Here is a 19,733-nt window from a genome sequence, read left to right as displayed (position 1 = left end):
TGATAACAAGTTCAAACAGGTGCCATTAATACAGGTAACGGGTGGAGGACAGAGGAGCCTCTTAAAGAAGAAGTTACAGGTCTGTGAGAGCCAGAAATCTTGCTTGTTTGTAGGTGACCAAATACTTATTTTCCACCATAATTTGCAAATAAATTCATAAAAAATCCTACAATGTGATTTTCTGGATTTTTTTTCTAATTTTATCTGTCATAGTTGAAGTGTACCTATGATGAATATTACAGGCCTCTCTCATCTTTTTAAGTGGGAGAACTTGCACAATTGGTGGCTGACTAAATACTTTTTTGCCCCACTGTGCATGAAGACAGGGTAAAGTGACTAGGCATCAGGATAGATAATAATGAGGTATTTGAAGGAAATTCTGTGAACTTTCAATAAAATTCCCTGGTTTTCCAGAAATTCTGTTTGGAGGATTCTGGATTTTATAAATAAAATGTTTTGTGGTTGCATTTAACTGACGAAAATGCTGTTATAAGAGGCTATCAAAGGCCACCGAATGAGAGAAGTGTTACTAGTAATTACCAGTTGGGGGGAGGGCCATTCAAGTGTATTTTTCCCCAGTCGTATGTGGGAAATTCCCACTTGGTTACGAATGCACCATATCTCCTTCAGTGTCAGATGCTCACTTGTGACTCTCATAAAAGGGGGGTGGGGCGTTTCTCCAGGGTAACGTGATGGGCTGTCCCTTAAGTACGAGCAACACAGGGTTCATTGACCAATTCATTGAAAACTTGGTCTTTGGCTTGCTTAAATAGAGCTGGCACTACCCGACAGCTTGAATGGATGCAAGAGGAAAGCTTGTAACGTGGCTCAAGCACTTTCACAAGGTGCTCAAACCCCCTATTTTCAACCACCGAGAATGGTTTATAGACACGGATATGCGCCCTAAGACTGTACAGAATGTATTTTAAAACCGAATAGCCTGAAAAAAAATGTTCAGCTCAAATTTACTCAAGAGGCATAGCCTATAGTGTTTTTACGTAGTAAATATATATATTTTTATGTATTCAATCGGGTTCACAGTGCGGACCGAACCGAGGTCCCTGTAACGAACGGTTTGGTACGAATACGTGTACCGTTACACCCATAGTTAACCTTCGAGATAACACAGTCATCCGGAACAACAGGGCCTTTCATGCAAGACTCAGGGTCGAATTCATCGAAGCAAGGATAAAAAGCCTTTAGCTCGTTAGGGAGTTCTACATCACTGGGCACCTCATGGCTCAGAGCTGTAGTACAATAGGGTAGAGTTCAGAGCTGTAGTACACTAGGGTAGAGTTCAGAGCTGGGGGGGGGGGAGAGAGACAGAAACAGGAAAATAAAATTGTCTCTCAAAATAACAATAGCTAAAATCCTCCACACCAAGAAAAATATGTCACACGAGTCTGTAGAATAAACACCTTTGACAACGACCTGAGAGAGAAAGAGACACACACACCGCAAGAAGGGCCTTCTACGCCATCAAAAGGAACATAAAATTAGACATCCCCCCCCCCCCCCCCCCCCAGTACCATCACTCATTCATATATCTTTATGTACATATTCTTTATCCCCTTACACTTGTGTCTATAAGGTAGTAGTTTTGGAATTGTTAGCTAGATTACTTGTTGGTTATTACTGGATTGTCGGAACTAGAAGCAACAAGCATTTCGCTACACTCGCATTAACATCTGCTAACCATGTGTATGTGACAAATAACATTTGATTTGATTTGATTTGATTAGGATCTGGCAAAAAAAATACTTTAATCAGTTATAGAACTCATTGCCCTTTATGGTTGTGGTCCAACTAAGACTCGCCAAAACATCCATGTACAACATTTAAAAAACAGTTAATGCACGTAGAGAAGAATTTGAAAAATATCTGCTCATGATCAAAATCCAGAAAGGAATCGTTAAATTCTACAACCACCTAAAAGGAAGTGATTGCCAAACCTTCCATAACAAAGCCATCACCTAGAGAAGGGTCCCCTCTCAGCCAGTTGATTCTGGAGCTCTGATCAAACACATACACACACATTATCTAGATTACCTCCACTATCCCTGCACATTGACTAGGTACCGGTACCCACTGTATAAACTCATTATTGTTATTTTGTGATATTTTACAAATCTTTCTTTATTTTTTACACTTGGGTTTATAAAATTATTTTAGCAAATATTTTCTGTTGATTAAGGGCTTATAAGTAAGCATTTCACGGTAAGGTTGTATTCAGCGCATGTGACAAATGAAATTTGATTTGAAACAGACTCCACAGAGCCCAAGGACAGTATTACCATTAGACGCAACCAAATCACGAGAAAACTCAAATATTATTACATGACACACTGGATAGAACTACGCAAATTTAAATGTTTAATAAAAAAAGTAGACATTGGCAGAATACCTGACCAGGGCAGACAAGATTTGCTTAGAATTCAGTGTCATTAGTCAACTAAAAACAAGAAGAAGTGGATCCATATGCATGCATTGATGTGTGAATGAGATATCTAACACTGAGAACATAGGTAGGTTAGTCCAGCACAGGGAGTCATGAGAGTCCACTACAGCTTACAGAATGGAGACGGATACTTCACTGTCAGTGTATACACTCTGTATAAATAACACTGCTTCTCTTTGGAGAAATATATTTTTCTTCATTATATATAAAAATAAAAAATGAAGGAAGGAAGGGAAAAATAAACAGGACAACAAAACAAATAGAAACAAGTGCCATCACCAACACTGGACAATAGAGGTGTGGAAAAACATCGCCTGGTCCGACAAATCCCAGTTCCTGTTGCATCATGCTGCTGGCAGGAACAAGGTTTTGCGTGTGTAGCACAAGTCCATGGCCCCATCCTGCCTGGTGTCAACGGTACAGGCTGGTGGCGTTGGTATAAAGGTGTGGGGAATGTTTTTCTGGCACACGTTAAGTCCCTTGAGATACCAACTGAGCAACGATTGAACACCGCAGTGTATCTGAACATTGTTGCTGACCAGGTGCCTCCCTTCATGGCAAAGGGGTGGCCAACCCGGTACTAGATTGGTGTACCCAGTGGAGGAAAAAGTACCCAATTGTCCTACTTGAGTAAAAGTAAAGATACCTTATTAATAGAAAATGACTCAAGTAAAAGTGAGTCTCTCAGTAAAATACTCAGTAAAAAAATAAATAATAATAATATATATATTTTTTTAATCAGTAAAATGTTTTTAAAATATACTTAGGTATTACATGGAATTGCAATAATATACTTAAGTTATCAAAAAGTATAAATAATTTCAAATTCCAGAAACTAGAGTTTTTCCCAAATGTTAATAGGCGTTTGCTGAAACACCATCTCAGGTACTAATGAATTAATTTGATTTATTTCCCCACAGACATCTTATCAAATAAAACACATCAATCATAATAATGTAACCCCGCCTCAAAATTAAACTCTGCATACAAACGAAACACACACACATCAAATAAATCTAATTTTGTGACAACCGAGATCACACTAATGTGACATATTCAAAACACTACTATCAGAAGCTATTTCAGAGACCAATATGTTGTTGTTTCACTGTATAATTGTTTGTGTACTCAGGAAGGGAACACAAACACAACAACAACAAAAATGTTGTTTTATATTTCAACATGGTCTGATTGCAAAGTGAACATTTACGCAATTAGTGTTTGCACTTGTGATGAGAGAAATTGAGCTTAGCTTGTCGAACAGTGTCGCATTTCATTTGTATACAAGACATTTTACTTGTGAAGGTGGTTTGTCCAAATGTTTGTTATAGAATTGCAATCGGAGTGTGAAGAAACACATGTGCCAGTTGTATTGCAGATTTGGTGTCTGGTTCTTCTAAATGAGTTACAGTTTTGGGTCTTTGTGACTTTATGGTCCAGTTTTAGTGAGTAAACAATTGGGACGAACTGTATTAAGTCTCTCTCTCTCTGTGTGTGTGTGTGTGTGTGTGTGTGTGTGTGTGTGTGTGTGTGTGTGTGTGTGTGTGTGTGTGTATGTGTGGTGTGGTGTGTGGTGGGTGTGTGTGTGTGTGGTGTGTGTGGTGTGTGTGTGGTGTGTGTGGTGGGTGTGTGTGGTGTGTGGTGTGTGGTGTGTGTGTGTAATCTGAGGGAAATATGTGTCTCTAATATGGTCATTTGGCAGGAGGTTAGGAAGTGCAGCTCATTTTCTAACCTCATTTTGTTGGCAGTGTGCACATAGCCTGTCTTCTCTTGAGTGACAGGTCTGCCTACGGTGGCCTCTCTCCTTTTAGTTTCTCATGATTTGGTTGGATTCTCTCGATGGCTTCCCTCAACTAAAACCACCCTAAATAAGGAGAGAGATGATAGATTCCACTCTAAAATTAGCAAAAGGTCAGAGGCTGAGTCACCAGTCCTAATGAGCAGGGTAAATTGGGAGCGACTTGGGTTGAGGAGGGGACTGTGTGTGTGGTGTGTGTGGTGGGTGTGTGTGTGGTGTGGGTTGAGGAGGGGACTGTGTGTGTGTGTGTGTGTGTGTGTGTGTGTGTGGTGTGTGTGTGTTTGGTGTGGGTTGAGGAGGGGACTGTGTGTGTGTGGTGTGGGTTGAGGAGGGGACTGTGTGTGTGGTGGGTGTGTGGTGTGGGTTGAGGAGGGGACTGTGTGTGTGGTGTGTGTGCATCAGTGTTCGCTGGGTTGAGAGGGGGGGGGTTAGCTGTGACATTGTGCTGTGTCACTGCCGTGTTCAGTACAGTGCCTTGCGAAAGTATTCGGCCCCCTTGAACTTTGCGACCTTTTGCCACATTTCAGGCTTCAAACATAAAGATATAAAACTGTATTTTTTTGTGAAGAATCAACTACAAGTGGGACACAATCATGAAGTGGAACGACATTTATTGGATATTTCAAACTTTTTTAACAAATCAAAAATGGAAAGATTGGGCGTGCAAAATGATTCAGCCCCTTTACTTTCAGTGCAGCAAACTCTCTCCAGAAGTTCAGTGAGGATCTCTGAATGATCCAATGTTGACCTAAATGACTAATGATGATAAATACAATGCACCTGTGTGTAATCAAGTCTCCGTATAAATGCACCTGCACTGTGATAGTCTCAGAGGTCCTTGTTTGTTCAGTGTGTGTGTGTGTGTGTGTGTGTGTGTGTGTGTGTGTGTGTGTGTGTGTGTGTGTGTGTGTGTGTGTGTGTGTATCTGGTCTCAGACAGACAAGGAGTCCGTGGTTTCCTTCATGAAAGAGGAGAATCCTACTCAGCCTTTAATGAAGGAAGAAGACACTTTGTACGTCCGTAATTGCACCCTGTTTCCTATATAGTGCACTACTCTAGTCAAACGTAGTGCACCATATAGGGCACAGGGTGCAATTACGTACGTAATTGTGTCATTTAGGGCGTAGCGCTGAGTGATGAGACACAACCAGGGAAAACCTGCAGACTGGGACACCTAGCACAAAGAGCTGTATATTAGGAGAGATGCTATTGGTTCAGTCTGAAACTTCCTTTTAGATAATAATGAGTAAGACGGCACGGACGGGGGGGACCTGATCCCAAAACGACAGGGACAGGACACGGGGACAGGACACGGACCCGATCCCAAAACGACACTGGGGGGAGGACCTGATCCCAAAACGACACAGATGGGGGGGGGGGGGGGGACCTGATCCCAAAACGACACGGACGGGGACGATCTGATCCCAAAACGACACGGACGGGGGGGGGGGGGGGACCTGATCCCAAAACGACACGGACGGGGACGACGACGACCTGATCCCAAAACGACACGGACGGACGGGGGGGACCCGATCCCAAAACGACACGGACGGACGGGGGGGACCCGATCCCAAAACGACAGGGACGGGACGGGGGACCCGATCCCAAAACGACAGGGACGGGACGGGGGACCCGATCCCAAAACGACACGGACGGGACGGGGGACCCGATCCCAAAACGACACGGACGTGGGGGACCCGATCCCAAAACGACACGGACAGGGGGGACCTGATCCCAAAACGACACGGACGGGTGGGGGGGGGACCTGATCCCAAAACGACACAGACGGACGGGGGGGACCCGATCCCAAAACGACACAGATGGGGGGGGGGGGGGGAAGGACCTGATCCCAAAACGACACGGACGGGGACGACGACGACCTGATCCCAAAACGACACGGACGGACGGACGGGACCCGATCCCAAAACGACAGGGACGGGACGGGGGGGGGGACACCCGATCCCAAAACGACACGGACGGACGGGGGGACCTAATCCCAAAACGACACGGACGGACGGGGGGACCTAATCCCAAAACGACACGGACGGGGGGGGGGACCTAATCCCAAAACGACACGGACGGACGGGGGGGGACCTGATCCCAAAACGACACGGACGGACGGGGGGGGACCTGATCCCAAAACGACACGGACGGACGGGGGGGGACCTGATCCCAAAACGACACGGACGGCGGGGGGAGGACCTGATCCTACATTAACAGAATAATGCTCAGACATTTCTACAACACACTGTGTGCCCTCAGGCCCCTACTCCACCACTACCACATATCTACAACACACTGTGTGTCCTCAGGCCCCTACTCCACCACATATCTACAACACACTGTGTGCCCTCAGGCCCCTACTCCACCACTACCACATATCTACAACACACTGTGTGCCCTCAGGCCCCTACTCCACCACTACCACATATCTACAACACACTGTGTGCCCTCAGGCCCCTACAACACCACTACCACATATCTACAACACACTGTGTGCCCTCAGGCCCCTACAACACCACTACCACATATCTACAACACACTGTGTGCCCTCAGGCCCCTACTCCACCACTACCACATATCTACAACACACTGTGTGCCCTCAGGCCCCTACTCCACCACTACCACATATCTACAACACACTGTGTGCCCTCAGGCCCCTACTCCACCACTACCACATATCTACAACACACTGTGTGCCCTCAGGCCCCTACTCCACCACTACCACATATCTACAACACACTGTGTGCCCTCAGGCCCCTACTCCACCACTACCACTTATCTACAACACACTGTGTGCCCTCAGGCCCCTACTCCACCACTACCACATATCTACAACACACTGTGTGCCCTCAGGCCCCTACTCCACCACTACCACATATCTACAACACACTGTGTGTCCTCAGGCCCCTACTCCACCACTACCACATATCTACAACACACTGTGTGCCCTCAGGCCGCTACTCCACCACATATCTGCAGTACTAAATCCATGTGTATGTATAGTATGTATGTTATCGTGTGTGTGTGCGCCAATGTTTGTGTTGCTTCACAGTCACCCACTGTTCCATAAGGTGTTTTTTAAATCTGATTCTACTGTTTGCGTCAGTTACTTGATGTGGAATAGAGTTCCATGTAGTCATGGCTCTATGTAGTACTGTGGAATAGAGTTCCATGTAGTCATGGCTCTATGTAGTACTGTGGAATAGAGTTCCATGTAGTCATGGCTCTATGTAGTACTGTGGAATAGAGTTCCATGTAGTCATGGCTCTATGTAGTACTGTGGAATAGAGTTCCATGTAGTCATGGCTCTATGTAGTACTGTGCGCCTCCCATTGTCTGTTCTGGACTTGGGGACTGTGAAGAGACCTCTGGTGGCATGTCTTGTGGGGTATGCATATGGGGTGTCCCGAGCTGTGTGCCAGTAGTTTAGACAGACAGCTCAGTGCATTCAACATGTCAATACCTCTCATAAATAAAAGTAGTGATGAAGTCAATCTCTCCTCCACTTTCAGCCAGGAGAGATTGACATGCATATTATTAATATTAGCTCTCTGTGTACATCCAAGGGCCAGCCATGCTGCGCTGTTCTGAGACAATTGTTATTATCCTATGTCCTTCTTTGTGGCACCTGACCACACGACTGGACAGTAGTCCAGGTGTTACAATACTAGGGCCTGTAGGACCTGCCTTGTTGATAGTGTTGTTAAGAAGGTAGAAACTAGGGCCTGTAGGACCTACCTTGTTGATAGTGTTGTTAAGAAGGTAGAAACTAGGGCCTGTAGGACCTACCTTGTTGATAGTGTTGTTAAGAAGGTAGAAACTAGGGCCTGTAGGACCTGCCTTGTTGATAGTGTTGTTAAGAAGGTAGAAACTAGGGCCTGTAGGACCTGCCTTGTTGATAGTGCTGTTAAGAAGGTAGAAACTAGGGACTGTAGGACCTGCCTTGTTGATAGTGTTGTTAAGAAGGTAGAAACTAGGGCCTGTAGGACCTGCCTTGTTGATAGTGTTGTTAAGAAGGTAGAAACTAGGGCCTGTAGGACCTGCCTTGTTGATAGGGTTGTTAAGAAGGTAGAAACTAGGGCCTGTAGGACCTGCCTTGTTGATAGTGCTGTTAAGGCAGAGCATCACTTTATTATGGACAGACTTCTCCCCATCTTAGCTACTACTGCATCAATATGTTTTGACAATAACAATTTACAATCTAGTGTTACTCCAAGCAGTTTAGTCATCTCAACTTGCTCAATTTCCACATTATTTATTACAAGATTTAGTGAGTGTTTTGTTCCAAATACGATGCTTTTAGTTTTAGAAATATTTAGGGCGAACGTATTCCTTGCCACCCATTCTGAAACTAACTGCAACTCTTTGTTAAGTGTATAGTGTTGAGTCATCTGCATACATAGACACTGGTTTTTCTCAAAGTCAAACTGGCATGTCGATAGTAAAGATTGAAAAAAAGCAAGGGGCCTAAAGAGCTGCCCTGGGGAATTCCTGATTCTAACTGGATTATATTTGAGAGGCTTCCATTAAAGAACACCCTCTGTGTTCTGTTAGACAAGTAACTCTTTATCCACATTATAGCAGGGGGTGTAAAGACATGACGTTTTTCGAGCAGCAGACTATAATTGACAATGTCAAAAGCTGCACTGAAGTCTAACATTGTTAGTGGAGAATCAATTGATTTCCCTCAGTTATTCTACGCAGATGAATCACTCTCCCTTCTAAAAACGGGCCGTGCAGTTTTGTAGGTGGAAACGGAATACACGTGTTCCTGAGAGAGTCGGATCTTTCAGGGTCATAATTGGTAATAGCTCCAACCAGTCAAAATCTAGAGCCAAATCCATCGCTAGAAAAACTAATTTTACCGCTACGTTTGTCCCAGACTCTAAAAAGGTTACTCGTGTAACCACGGTTCTATGAAGTAAATGGCACATTCAATTGACTGAGGAAAACATTCTTTCAGATTGTCGCGAGCCACCAATGACTGCATTATGCAGTGCACTACAACCAGGGCCCATAGGACTCTGGTCAAAGGTTGTGTACTATATAGGGAATAGGGTGCCATTGGGGAAATATCCAGAGAAAAAAAGGTCAAGCCTATTGACTGCCAGGTAGGCAGAAAAAACCACAGTCCCGTAGATTATTAGGTTCTGGAATGAACGAAGAGGAAAGCATTTACAAAAAGGGTCTGGAAGCCTAATCACATTCAGCTACTGATTTAGGCACAGATCTAGGATCTGGTTTTAACATGGTGTAAGCTGCACTCCGGGGTGAAGGTTTCCCATAGGCACAGATCTAGGATCTGGTTTTAACACGGTGTTAGCTGCACTCCGGGGTGAATGTCTTCCCATAGGCACAGATCTAGGATCTGGTTTTAACACGGTGTTAGCTGCACTCCGGGGTGAAGGTCTTCCCATAGGCACAGATCTAGGATCTGGTTTTAACACGGTGTTAGCTGCACTCCGGGGTGAAGATCTTCCCATAGGCACAGATCTAGGATCTAGTTTTAACACGGTGTTAGCTGCACTCCGGGGTGAAGGTCTTCCCATAGGCACAGATCTAGGATCTAGTTTTAACACGGTGTTAGCTGCACTCCGGGGTGAAGGTCTTCCCATAGGCACAGATCTAGGATCTTGTTTTAACACGGTGTTAGCTGCACTCCGGGGTGAAGGTCTTCCCATAGGCACAGATCTAGGATCTGGTTTTAACACGGTGTTAGCTGCACTCCGGGGTGAAGGTCTTCCCATAGGCACAGATCTAGGATCTGGTTTTAACACGGTGTTAGCTGCACTCCGGGGTGAAGGTCTTCCCATAGGCACAGATCTAGGATCTAGTTTTAACACGGTGTTAGCTGCACTCCGGGGTGAAGGTCTTCCCATAGGCACAGATCTAGGATCTGGTTTTAACACGGTGTTAGCTGCACTCCGGGGTGAAGGTCTTCCCATAGGCACAGATCTAGGATCTAGTTTTAACACGGTGTTAGCTGCACTCCGGGGTGAAGGTCTTCCCATAGGCACAGATCTAGGATCTGGTTTTAACACGGTGTTAGCTGCACTCCGGGGTGAAGGTCTTCCCACAGGCACAGATCTAGGATCTAGTTTTAACACGGTGTTAGCTGCACTCCGGGGTGAAGGTCTTCCCACAGGCACAGATCTAGGATCTGGTTTTAACACGGTGTTAGCTGCACTCCGGGGTGAAGGTCTTCCCATAGGCACAGATCTAGGATCTAGTTTTAACACGGTGTTAGCTGCACTCCGGGGTGAAGGTATTCCCATAGGCACAGATCTAGGATCTGGTTTTAACACGGTGTTAGCTGCACTCCGGGGTGAAGGTCTTCCCACAGGCACAGATCTAGGATCTGGTTTTAACACGGTGTTAGCTGCACTCCGGGGTGAAGGTCTTCCCATAGGCACAGATCTAGGATCTAGTTTTAACACGGTGTTAGCTGCACTCCGGGGTGAAGGTCTTCCCATAGGCACAGTTCTAGGATCTAGTTTTAACACGGTGTTAGCTGCACTCCGGGGTGAAGGTCTTCCCATAGGCACAGATCTAGGATCTAGTTTTAACACGGTGTTAGCTGCACTCCGGGGTAAAAGGTCTTCCCATAGGCACAGATCTAGGATCTAGTTTTAACACGGTGTTAGCTGCACTCCGGGGTAAAAGGTCTTCCCATAGGCACAGATCTAGGATCTAGTTTTAACACGGTGTTAGCTGCACTCCGGGGTGAAGGTCTTCCCATAGGCACAGATCTAGGATCTAGTTTTAACACGGTGTTAGCTGCACTCCAGGGTGAAGGTCTTCCCATAGGCACAGATCTAGGATCTGCTTCCCCTCAGTCAACCCTATTGGTGAGGAATAGAAAAAAAAACGGCCTAGGATCAGCGTGTAGGGGGCAACTTCATCTTAGACCTACTGGCTTGACAGTATGTCTGAATGCATTCAGACATACACACTTCAACCTCGGCCAACAGCTCCGCCCCCCCCGCAGCTCCTCGCCCAAGCCTCTCCAGGTTCTCCTTTACCCAAATCCAGATAGCAGATGTTCTGAAAGAGCTGCAAAACCTGGACCCGTACAAATCAGCTGGGCTTGACAATCTGGACCCTCTATTTCTGAAACTATCTGCCACCATTGTCGCAACCCCTATTACCAGCCTGTTCAACCTCTCTTTCATCTCGTCTGAGATCCCCAAGGATTGGAAAGCTGCCGCAGTCATCCCCCTCTTCAAAGGGGGAGACACCCTGGACCCAAACTGTTACAGACCTATATCCATCCTGCCCTGCCTATCTAAGGTCTTCGAAAGCCAAGTCAACAAACAGGTCACTGACCATCTCGAATCCCACCGTACCTTCTCCGCTGTGCAATCTGGTTTCCGAGCCGGTCATGGGTGCACCTCAGCCACACTCAAGGTACTAAACGACATCATAACCGCCATCGATAAAAGACAGTACTGTGCAGCCGTCTTCATCGACCTCGCCAAGGCTTTCGACTCTGTCAATCACCATATTCTTATCGGCAGACTCAGTAGCCTCGGTTTTTCGGATGACTGCCTTGCCTGGTTCACCAATTACTTTGCAGACAGAGTTCAGTGTGTCAAATCGGAGGGCATGCTGTCCGGTCCTCTGGCAGTCTCTATGGGGGTGCCACAGGGTTCAATTCTCGGGCCGACTCTTTTCTCTGTGTATATCAATGATGTTGCTCTTGCTGCGGGCGATTCCCTGATCCACCTCTACGCAGACGACACCATTCTATATACTTTCGGCCCGTCTTTGGACACTGTGCTATCTAACCTCCAAACAAGCTTCAATGCCATACAACACTCCTTCCGTGGCCTCCAACTGCTCTTAAACGCTAGTAAAACCAAATGCATGCTTTTCAACCGGTCGCTGCCTGCACCTGCATGCCCGACTAGCATCACCACCCTGGATGGTTCCGACCTAGAATATGTGGACGTCTATAAGTACCTAGGTGTCTGGCTAGACTGCAAACTCTCCTTCCAGACTCATATCAAACATCTCCAATCGAAAATCAAATCAAGAGTCGGCTTTCTATTCCGCAACAAAGCCTCCTTCACTCAAGCCGCCAAGCTTACCCTAGTAAAACTGACTATCCTACCGATCCTCGACTTCGGCGATGTCATCTACAAAATGGCTTCCAACACTCTACTCAGCAAACTGGATGCAGTCTATCACAGTGCCATCCGTTTTGTCACTAAAGCACCTTATACTACCCACCACTGCGACTTGTATGCTCTAGTCGGCTGGCCCTCGCTACATATTCGTCGCCAGACCCACTGGCTCCAGGTCATCTACAAGTCTATGCTAGGTAAAGCTCCGCCTTATCTCAGCTCACTGGTCACGATGGCAACACCCATCCGTAGCACGCGCTCCAGCAGGTGTATCTCACTGATCATCCCTAAAGCCAACACCTCATTTGGCCGCCTTTCGTTCCAGTACTCTGCTGCCTGTGACTGGAACGAATTGCAAAAATCGCTGAAGTTGGAGACTTTCATCTCCCTCACCAACTTCAAACATCAGCTATCTGAGCAGCTAACCGATCGCTGCAGCTGTACATAGTCTATTGGTAAATAGCCCACCCTTTTCACCTACCTCATCCCCGTACTGTTTTTATTTATTTACTTTTCTGCTCTTCTGCACACCAATATCTCTACCTGTACATGACCATCTGATCTTTTATCACTCCAGTGTTAATCTGCAAAATTGTAATTATTTGCCTACCTCCTCATGCCTTTTGCACACATTGTATATAGACCCCCCCTTCGTTTTCTACTGTGTTATTGACTTGTTAATTGTTTACTCCATGTGTAACTCTTTGTTGTATGCTCACACTGCTATGCTTTATCTTGGCCAGGTCGCAGTTGCAAATGAGAACTTGTTCTCAACTAGCCTACCTGGTTAAATAAAGGTGTTCTCAACTAGCCTACCTGGTTAAATAAAGGTGAAATAAAAAAAATAAAAATAAAAAATTAATGTCTGAATGCAGGGCCTGAGCAATGCAGAGTCTCCATAGACACGTCTTAAACAACACAGAGGAGGGGAGGGAGAACTGTAACCAGCAGGCCACGGCATATGGTTTACATTGTTATAATGCTCATCATACCGTTCAGTGACCACTCATGCCCTGTGGTTGGGGTTAGGGTTGCCATGGTAGCCAAAATAATGGCCGGACCAGAATTTTTATACATGACCCACTAAGCATGATGGGATTTTAATTGCAATTAACTCAGGAACTACACCTGTGTGGAAGCACCTGCTTTCAATATACAGTACTTTGTATCCCACATTTACTCAAGTGTTTCCATTATTTTGGCAGTTACATGTATGTATGTACGTACAGTACCAGTTGGACAGTTGGACACACCTACTCATTCAAGGATTTTTCTTGATTTTTTTTACTATTTTCTACATTGAAGAATAATAGTGAAGACATCAAAACTATGAAATAACACATGGAATCACATCATCACAAACATATATATTTTTTAAGTGTTACACAAATCAAAATGTATTTTATATTTGAGATTCTTCAAAGTAGCCACCCTTTGCCTTGATGACAGCTTTGCACACTCTTGGCATTCTCTCAACCAGCTTCATAAATGTGTGGAATTTCTTTCTTAATGCGTTTGAGCCAATAAGTTGTGTTGTAACAAGGTAGGGGTGGTATACAGAAGATAGCCCTATTTGGTAAAAGGTCCATATTATGGCAAGAACAGCTCAAGTAAGCAAAGAGAAACGACAGTCCATCATTACTTTAAGGCATGAACATTTCAAGAACTTTGAAAGTTTCTTCAAGCACTGATGATGAAACTGGCTCAGAGGACCGCCAAAAGTAAGGAAGACAGAGTTACCTCTGCTGCAGAGGATAAATCAATTAATTAGAGTTACCAGCCTCAGAAATTGCAGCCCAAATAAATGCTTCAGAGTTCAAGTTCAATCAACAGACACATCTCAACATCAACTGTTCAGAGGAGACTGTGTGAATCAGGCCTTCATGGTCGAATGGCTGCAAAGAAACCAGTACTAAAAGACACCAATAAGAAGAAGAGACTTGCGTGGGACAAGAAACACGAGCAATGGACATTAGACCAGTGGAAATCTGTCCTTTGCTCTGATGAGTCCAAATTTTAGATTTTTGGTTCCAACTACCGTGTCCTCGTGTGGTTCCCACCATGAAGCATGGGGGAGGCGGTGTGGGGGTGCTTTGCTGGTGACAATGTCAGTGATTTATTTAGAATTCAAGGCACACTTAACCAGCATGGCTACCACAGCATTATGCAGCGACACACATCCCATCTGGTTTGTGCTTAGTGGGACTATCATGTGTTTTTCAACAGGACAATGACCCAAAACACACCTTCAGGCTGTGTAAGGGCTATTTGACCAAGAAGGAGAGTGATGGAGTGCTGCATCAGATGACCTGGCCTCCACAATCACCCGACCTCAAGCCAATTGAGATGGTTTGGGATGAGATGGATCGCAGAGTGAAGGAAAATCAGCCAACAAGTGCTCAGCATATGTGGGAACTCCTTCAAGACAGTTGTAAAATTATTCCAGGTGAAGCTGGTTAAGAGGATGCCAATAGTGTGCAAAGCTGTCATCAAGGGAAAGGATGGCTACTTATAAAAAATATATTTTGATTTTGAACACTCTTTTGGTTACTACATGATTCCATGTGTTATTTCATAGTTTTGATGTCTTCACTATTATTCTACAATGTAGGTCGAAATAAAATAGTCAAAATAAAGAAAAACCCTTAAATGAGTAGGTGTGTCCAAACATTTGACTGGTACTGTATACAGTATATATTTTTGTTGTATTTTATTAGGATCCCTACAAGCTGTTGCTGAAGCATCAGCTTCTCTTCCTGGGCTCCACATGAAACATGACATCATACAGAACATTCATTGACAAGAACAGACGTTACCATAGAAACCAGTTACCAGAAGATGGCCCAATTGAACTGCGTTCTGTGCTGTATCCAAACTTTTGACCGGGAGTGTAACTTGACCTTTCTTCCAATCATTGTGAGAGGACAACCAAACCTTCCAATTAAATGGCAATGCATTTCTTAGCCGCTTTAAAAACGCTAGGTTATACAGTTTCTTCAGATAAGTCTCTAGTATCAACATTTCCATAGCAAACATAAACAGGGAGAATCTGTAGACATGCTGAGATAAAATAACAACCTTTGCCAGAATTCAGTCAACCTATCACAAGATATATGTCTCATTTTTGGCTTGACACCGCCAGATAAATGATTTAATTTCTGAGGGCATGATATTCTGTTTCACTGGCATATAGAACGTTCTATGGATGGTCTCAAACTGCAGTCATTTATGTCTGAGATGATATGAACATGACTGGGGATTCAAACATAGAGTAGCTGTATCTATTCATCATCATCATCATCATCAATAGCGTCTCCCAGGTCTTCATTTGTGTTTTACATGTTTTGTGTCATCAGGAAAAGTCTCTATCAACCCTTGATACAGTTTAGAAATCAACTTTGGAGGTTTGTCAGACTCCCTTAGTTTAAATCTTTGAAGCATCTGGCTTGTCCAGTGTTTGCTGCACAGAGAGAATAAAGTGTTGTATCTGCAAATATTCACCTCCTCTCCGTCACAGACTGGTCTTCCCTGGCTGCCTGACCCTGCTGAGACCCCTGTCACCATCTGATCCTGCTAGGACACAATGAGCATTGTGTTGTGTACTGACTGGGCACCATGACAGTGAAGCCTGTAGAGCTGTCTTTTTTGTGTTTTTTTTACTGTGTCAGTGTTAAAAGTAGGGAATTAGATCGGGAAACTGACAAATCAATAACACCATAATTTGCTAATAAATTCATTAAAAATCCTACAATGTGATTTTCTGGATTTTTTTTCTCATTTTGTCTGTCATAGTTGAAGTGTACCTATGATGGAAATTACAGGCCTCTCTCATCTTTTTAAGTGGGAGAACTTGCACAATTGGTGGCTGACTAAATACTTTTTTGCCCCACTGATCACTCCCAAAGCCAATTCCTCATTTGGTCGTTTTCCTTCCAATTCTCTGCTGCCAATGACTGGAACGAACTGCAAAAATCTCTGAAGCTGGACTCATATCTCCCTCACTAACTTTAAGCACCAGCTGTCAGAGCAGCTCACAGATCACTGCACCTGTAGATAGATGGGCTGTTTACAGATGGGCTATCTACGTACCTCATCCCCATACTGTATGTATTTATCTTGCTCCTTTGCACCCCAGTATCTCTACTTGTACATTAATCTTCTGCCGATCTACCATTCCAGTGTTTAATTGCTATATTGTAATTACTTCCACACCATGGCCTATTTATTTCCTTAACTTCCCTCATTTGCACTCACTGTTTATAGACTTTTTGTTTTCTTTTGTTCCACTGTATTATTGATTGTATGTTTTGTTTATTCCGTGTGGAACTCGTGTTGTTGTTTACTCCGTGTGGAACTCATGTTGTTGTTTACTCCGTGTGTAAATCTGTGTTGTTGTACGTATCGAATTGCTTTGCTTTATCTTGGCCAGGTCGCAGTTGCAAATGAGAACTTGTTCTCAACTAGCCTACCTGGTTAAATGAAGGCGGAATATATATATTACTAAATAACACTTTTTTTTAGGTCCCACTGGTTGCCCGAATACATAATGACATGAAAGTAAATTATGACAGTGTAAAAGGCCCTCAGGTTGAAGGTCCTAAAATGCTGTATTCTAAACCAATTTGAAGAGAACCATTGTTTTTGATAAGATTAAAGATTCTCTCATGGGACACTATTTACATTTTTTGGGGACCCCACATGGGTCCCGGACCCCAAGTTTGGGAACCACTGTACTAACCTCTCTCCCTGCTTGTTTCAATGCCTCGTCTCTCTGTGTAGAACCTCTCTCCCTGCTTGTTTCAATGCCTTGTCTCTCTGTGTAGAACCTCTCTCCCTGCGTGTTTCCTCTCTGTGTGTAGAACCTCTCTCCCTGCTCGTTTCCTCTCTCTGTGTAGATCCTCTCTACCTGCTCGTTTCCTCTCTCTGTGTAGATCCTCTCTACCTGCTCGTTTCCTCTCTCTGTGTAGATCCTCTCTACCTGCTCGTTTCCTCTCTCTGTGTAGATCCTCTCTACCTGCTCGTTTCCTCTCTCTGTGTAGATCCTCTCTACCTGCTCGTTTCCTCTCTGTGTAGATCCTCTCTACCTGCTCGTTTCCTCTCTCTGTGTAGATCCTCTCTACCTGCTCGTTTCCTCTCTCTGTGTAGATCCTCTCTACCTGCTCGTTTCCTCTCTCTGTGTAGATCCTCTCTACCTGCTCGTTTCCTCTCTCTGTGTAGATCCTCTCTACCTGCTCGTTTCCTCTCTGTGTAGATCCTCTCTAACTGCTCGTTTCCTCTCTCTGTGTAGATCCTCTCTACCTGCTCGTTTCCTCTCTGTGTAGATCCTCTCTAACTGCTCGTTTCCTCTCTCTGTGTAGATCCTCTCTAACTGCTCGTTTCCTCTCTCTGTGTAGATCCTCTCTAACTGCTTGTTTCCTCTCTCTGTGTAGAACCTCTCTCCCTGCTTGCTTCCTCTCTGTGTGTCTCCTTTGCCTCCTTCATTGCAGCCTGATTCTCCACTGTCCATCTCACTACTCTCTGAAAAGGCTATAGTTATTGTTATGATAACTTATAGTAGCCCACATTTTTGATTATAGCTAGCTTTATTTCAGTCAACTACTCCTGCTGAGGTCAGGCTCTGTACAACGTTAGCTTCATCCTTCCAGCCAGTTAGTTATAACTAATTACCTGGCTTCTAGCTAGACATCTGACTGAAATTCCAGAGACTATTTACCAGTTGTACACTTAATCTCCATGAGTCAGGTTTTTTTTTTGATTAGGGGATGTCTGTTGACACAAAAGGAGTCGAGGGATGTAACCCCCCCCCCCACCCCAAAAAAGACTTACTATAGCAGTTTTGCACAGATCCATACAACTATGGGTGCCTCATCCTACAAAACTACACCGAGTTACGCTTCCACAGGCTAGATAGATAATTTGGTTAATTGCCTCTTGTCTTCCATAAACCAACCCTGACCTTATCAAGGTGTGTGTCAATTTAACATTTTATTTCTTCCTGAAATGCATTTCTCGCTGATATGAAAGATATGGTCCTTATGCTTCCAAAAGCGTACAGTAAATGATACTGTACTGTAAAATGTTCCGACCGAAACCGATCTTAACCTTACAGAAGACACCTTCGCCCGGTGACTTGTGTGTGAGCTGAGTCTCGATACTAGCATGTTAGATAGCAATGTGTGGCTGTCAGGCAAGTCTTCAGGGAAACAGATAGAACACCACTATTTGCTAAAAAAAATTGAAATTTTACAGGAAAAAATCAGTTCTGAAATAAATGCAGATATGACAATATAACATTCACATGAGCCATTTCGCTCGCTAATTTTGAATATTGACCATGATTTGGCCAATGTGTGTTAAACTAGCAAGCTATCGTAATTATCAAGGAATGAGGTCAAGTTGTCCGTCGTTGTCCCGCTAGCCCCAAGTACAACAACTTTAACACGCGACAAGAGACAAAACACCTATTTTCACTTAGTCCTGTGTCTTACCTTGTTTCCACTAACGCTGTCGGGATACGCTCCTCTTCCTCTCATCCTTAACTCAGTCATGTCTTTCTCCTTATAGTTAACTCAACACATTAAAAACGACCCTGGAATAAAAACAAGAAGTTAAGAGGATTTTCGTCTATCATTGAAATAACCGTCCGTTTCTGCAATATTGATGTATATTGTGACAGATCATTAACAAAAAAGTAGGAACCTTCTCTCCACCGAATGTGTTGCATTTGTTTATCGCCGCAGTTGTTTGGTGGCGCTGCGGTGAACGAACAGCCTATCCCGAACGACCGGCCTATCCGAACAGCCTATCCCCGAAGTCTCTTTCTGACTGACTCAACGAGGGAGTTCTATTAACCTGAACCGCGGGTGAACTGATTTGTGTCCCGTGAACCGGCAAATGTGGTGAGGGAGAAGCGCCCTCCTAAAATCGAATAGTAATCTGCGACGCTTGGTCATGTTGTTAATAATAAAGCTGCATGGTTGCGTCCAGAATTATACAACATATTATTTTCCATAAAATCATTCAGTGGGAAGGCATTTCATTTTTTATTTTCTTTAAGCATTCACTTTTGCATGTGAAAACAGAATCCTACTCATTACTCCACGTGCTTAGTCTAGAATTGGCTACCTCATTTTTATTTTGAGCCAATTTCGCCACGGCCTATGACCTCGGTACCTGGCTCACCCCCGGGAGGCAGTTCGGTTCCAAAACGAATGCAATCACTGGGGTACACCCGAGCATGATAATCGAATCCCCTCAATACTGGCTTGAAATAGCGCTGCTTCTTCCGCTCCGCAGTGGCGACACAACAGCGCAGATGGTGATACAAAGATAGGACTGCATTGTTGGC

At 44.5% G+C, this 19,733-nt stretch overlaps 1 protein-coding gene across 1 annotated transcript in view; it reads right to left on the bottom strand.

The window, feature by feature from the left end:
- Positions 1-19,146, bottom strand: part of LOC109883707 (phosphatidate cytidylyltransferase 1) — a 54,385-nt gene extending 35,239 nt beyond the window's left edge. The window contains exons 1-2 of the mRNA XM_031829584.1: positions 19,085-19,146; positions 18,874-18,974 (exon numbers count right to left, since the gene is read on the bottom strand). Coding sequence (XP_031685444.1) covers positions 18,874-18,933 — 60 coding nt within the window. The 5' untranslated portion in view covers positions 18,934-18,974; positions 19,085-19,146. The remainder of the gene's footprint in view (positions 1-18,873; positions 18,975-19,084) is intronic.
- Between the last annotated feature and the right edge of the window lie 587 nt (positions 19,147-19,733).

Source organism: Oncorhynchus kisutch, linkage group LG8 (genome assembly GCF_002021735.2).
Source record: "Oncorhynchus kisutch isolate 150728-3 linkage group LG8, Okis_V2, whole genome shotgun sequence".
In the NCBI taxonomy this organism is placed as follows: Eukaryota; Metazoa; Chordata; class Actinopteri; order Salmoniformes; family Salmonidae; genus Oncorhynchus; species Oncorhynchus kisutch.
Note: the sequence above shows the minus strand (reverse complement) of the source record. Positions and strands in the feature narration are given on the sequence as shown.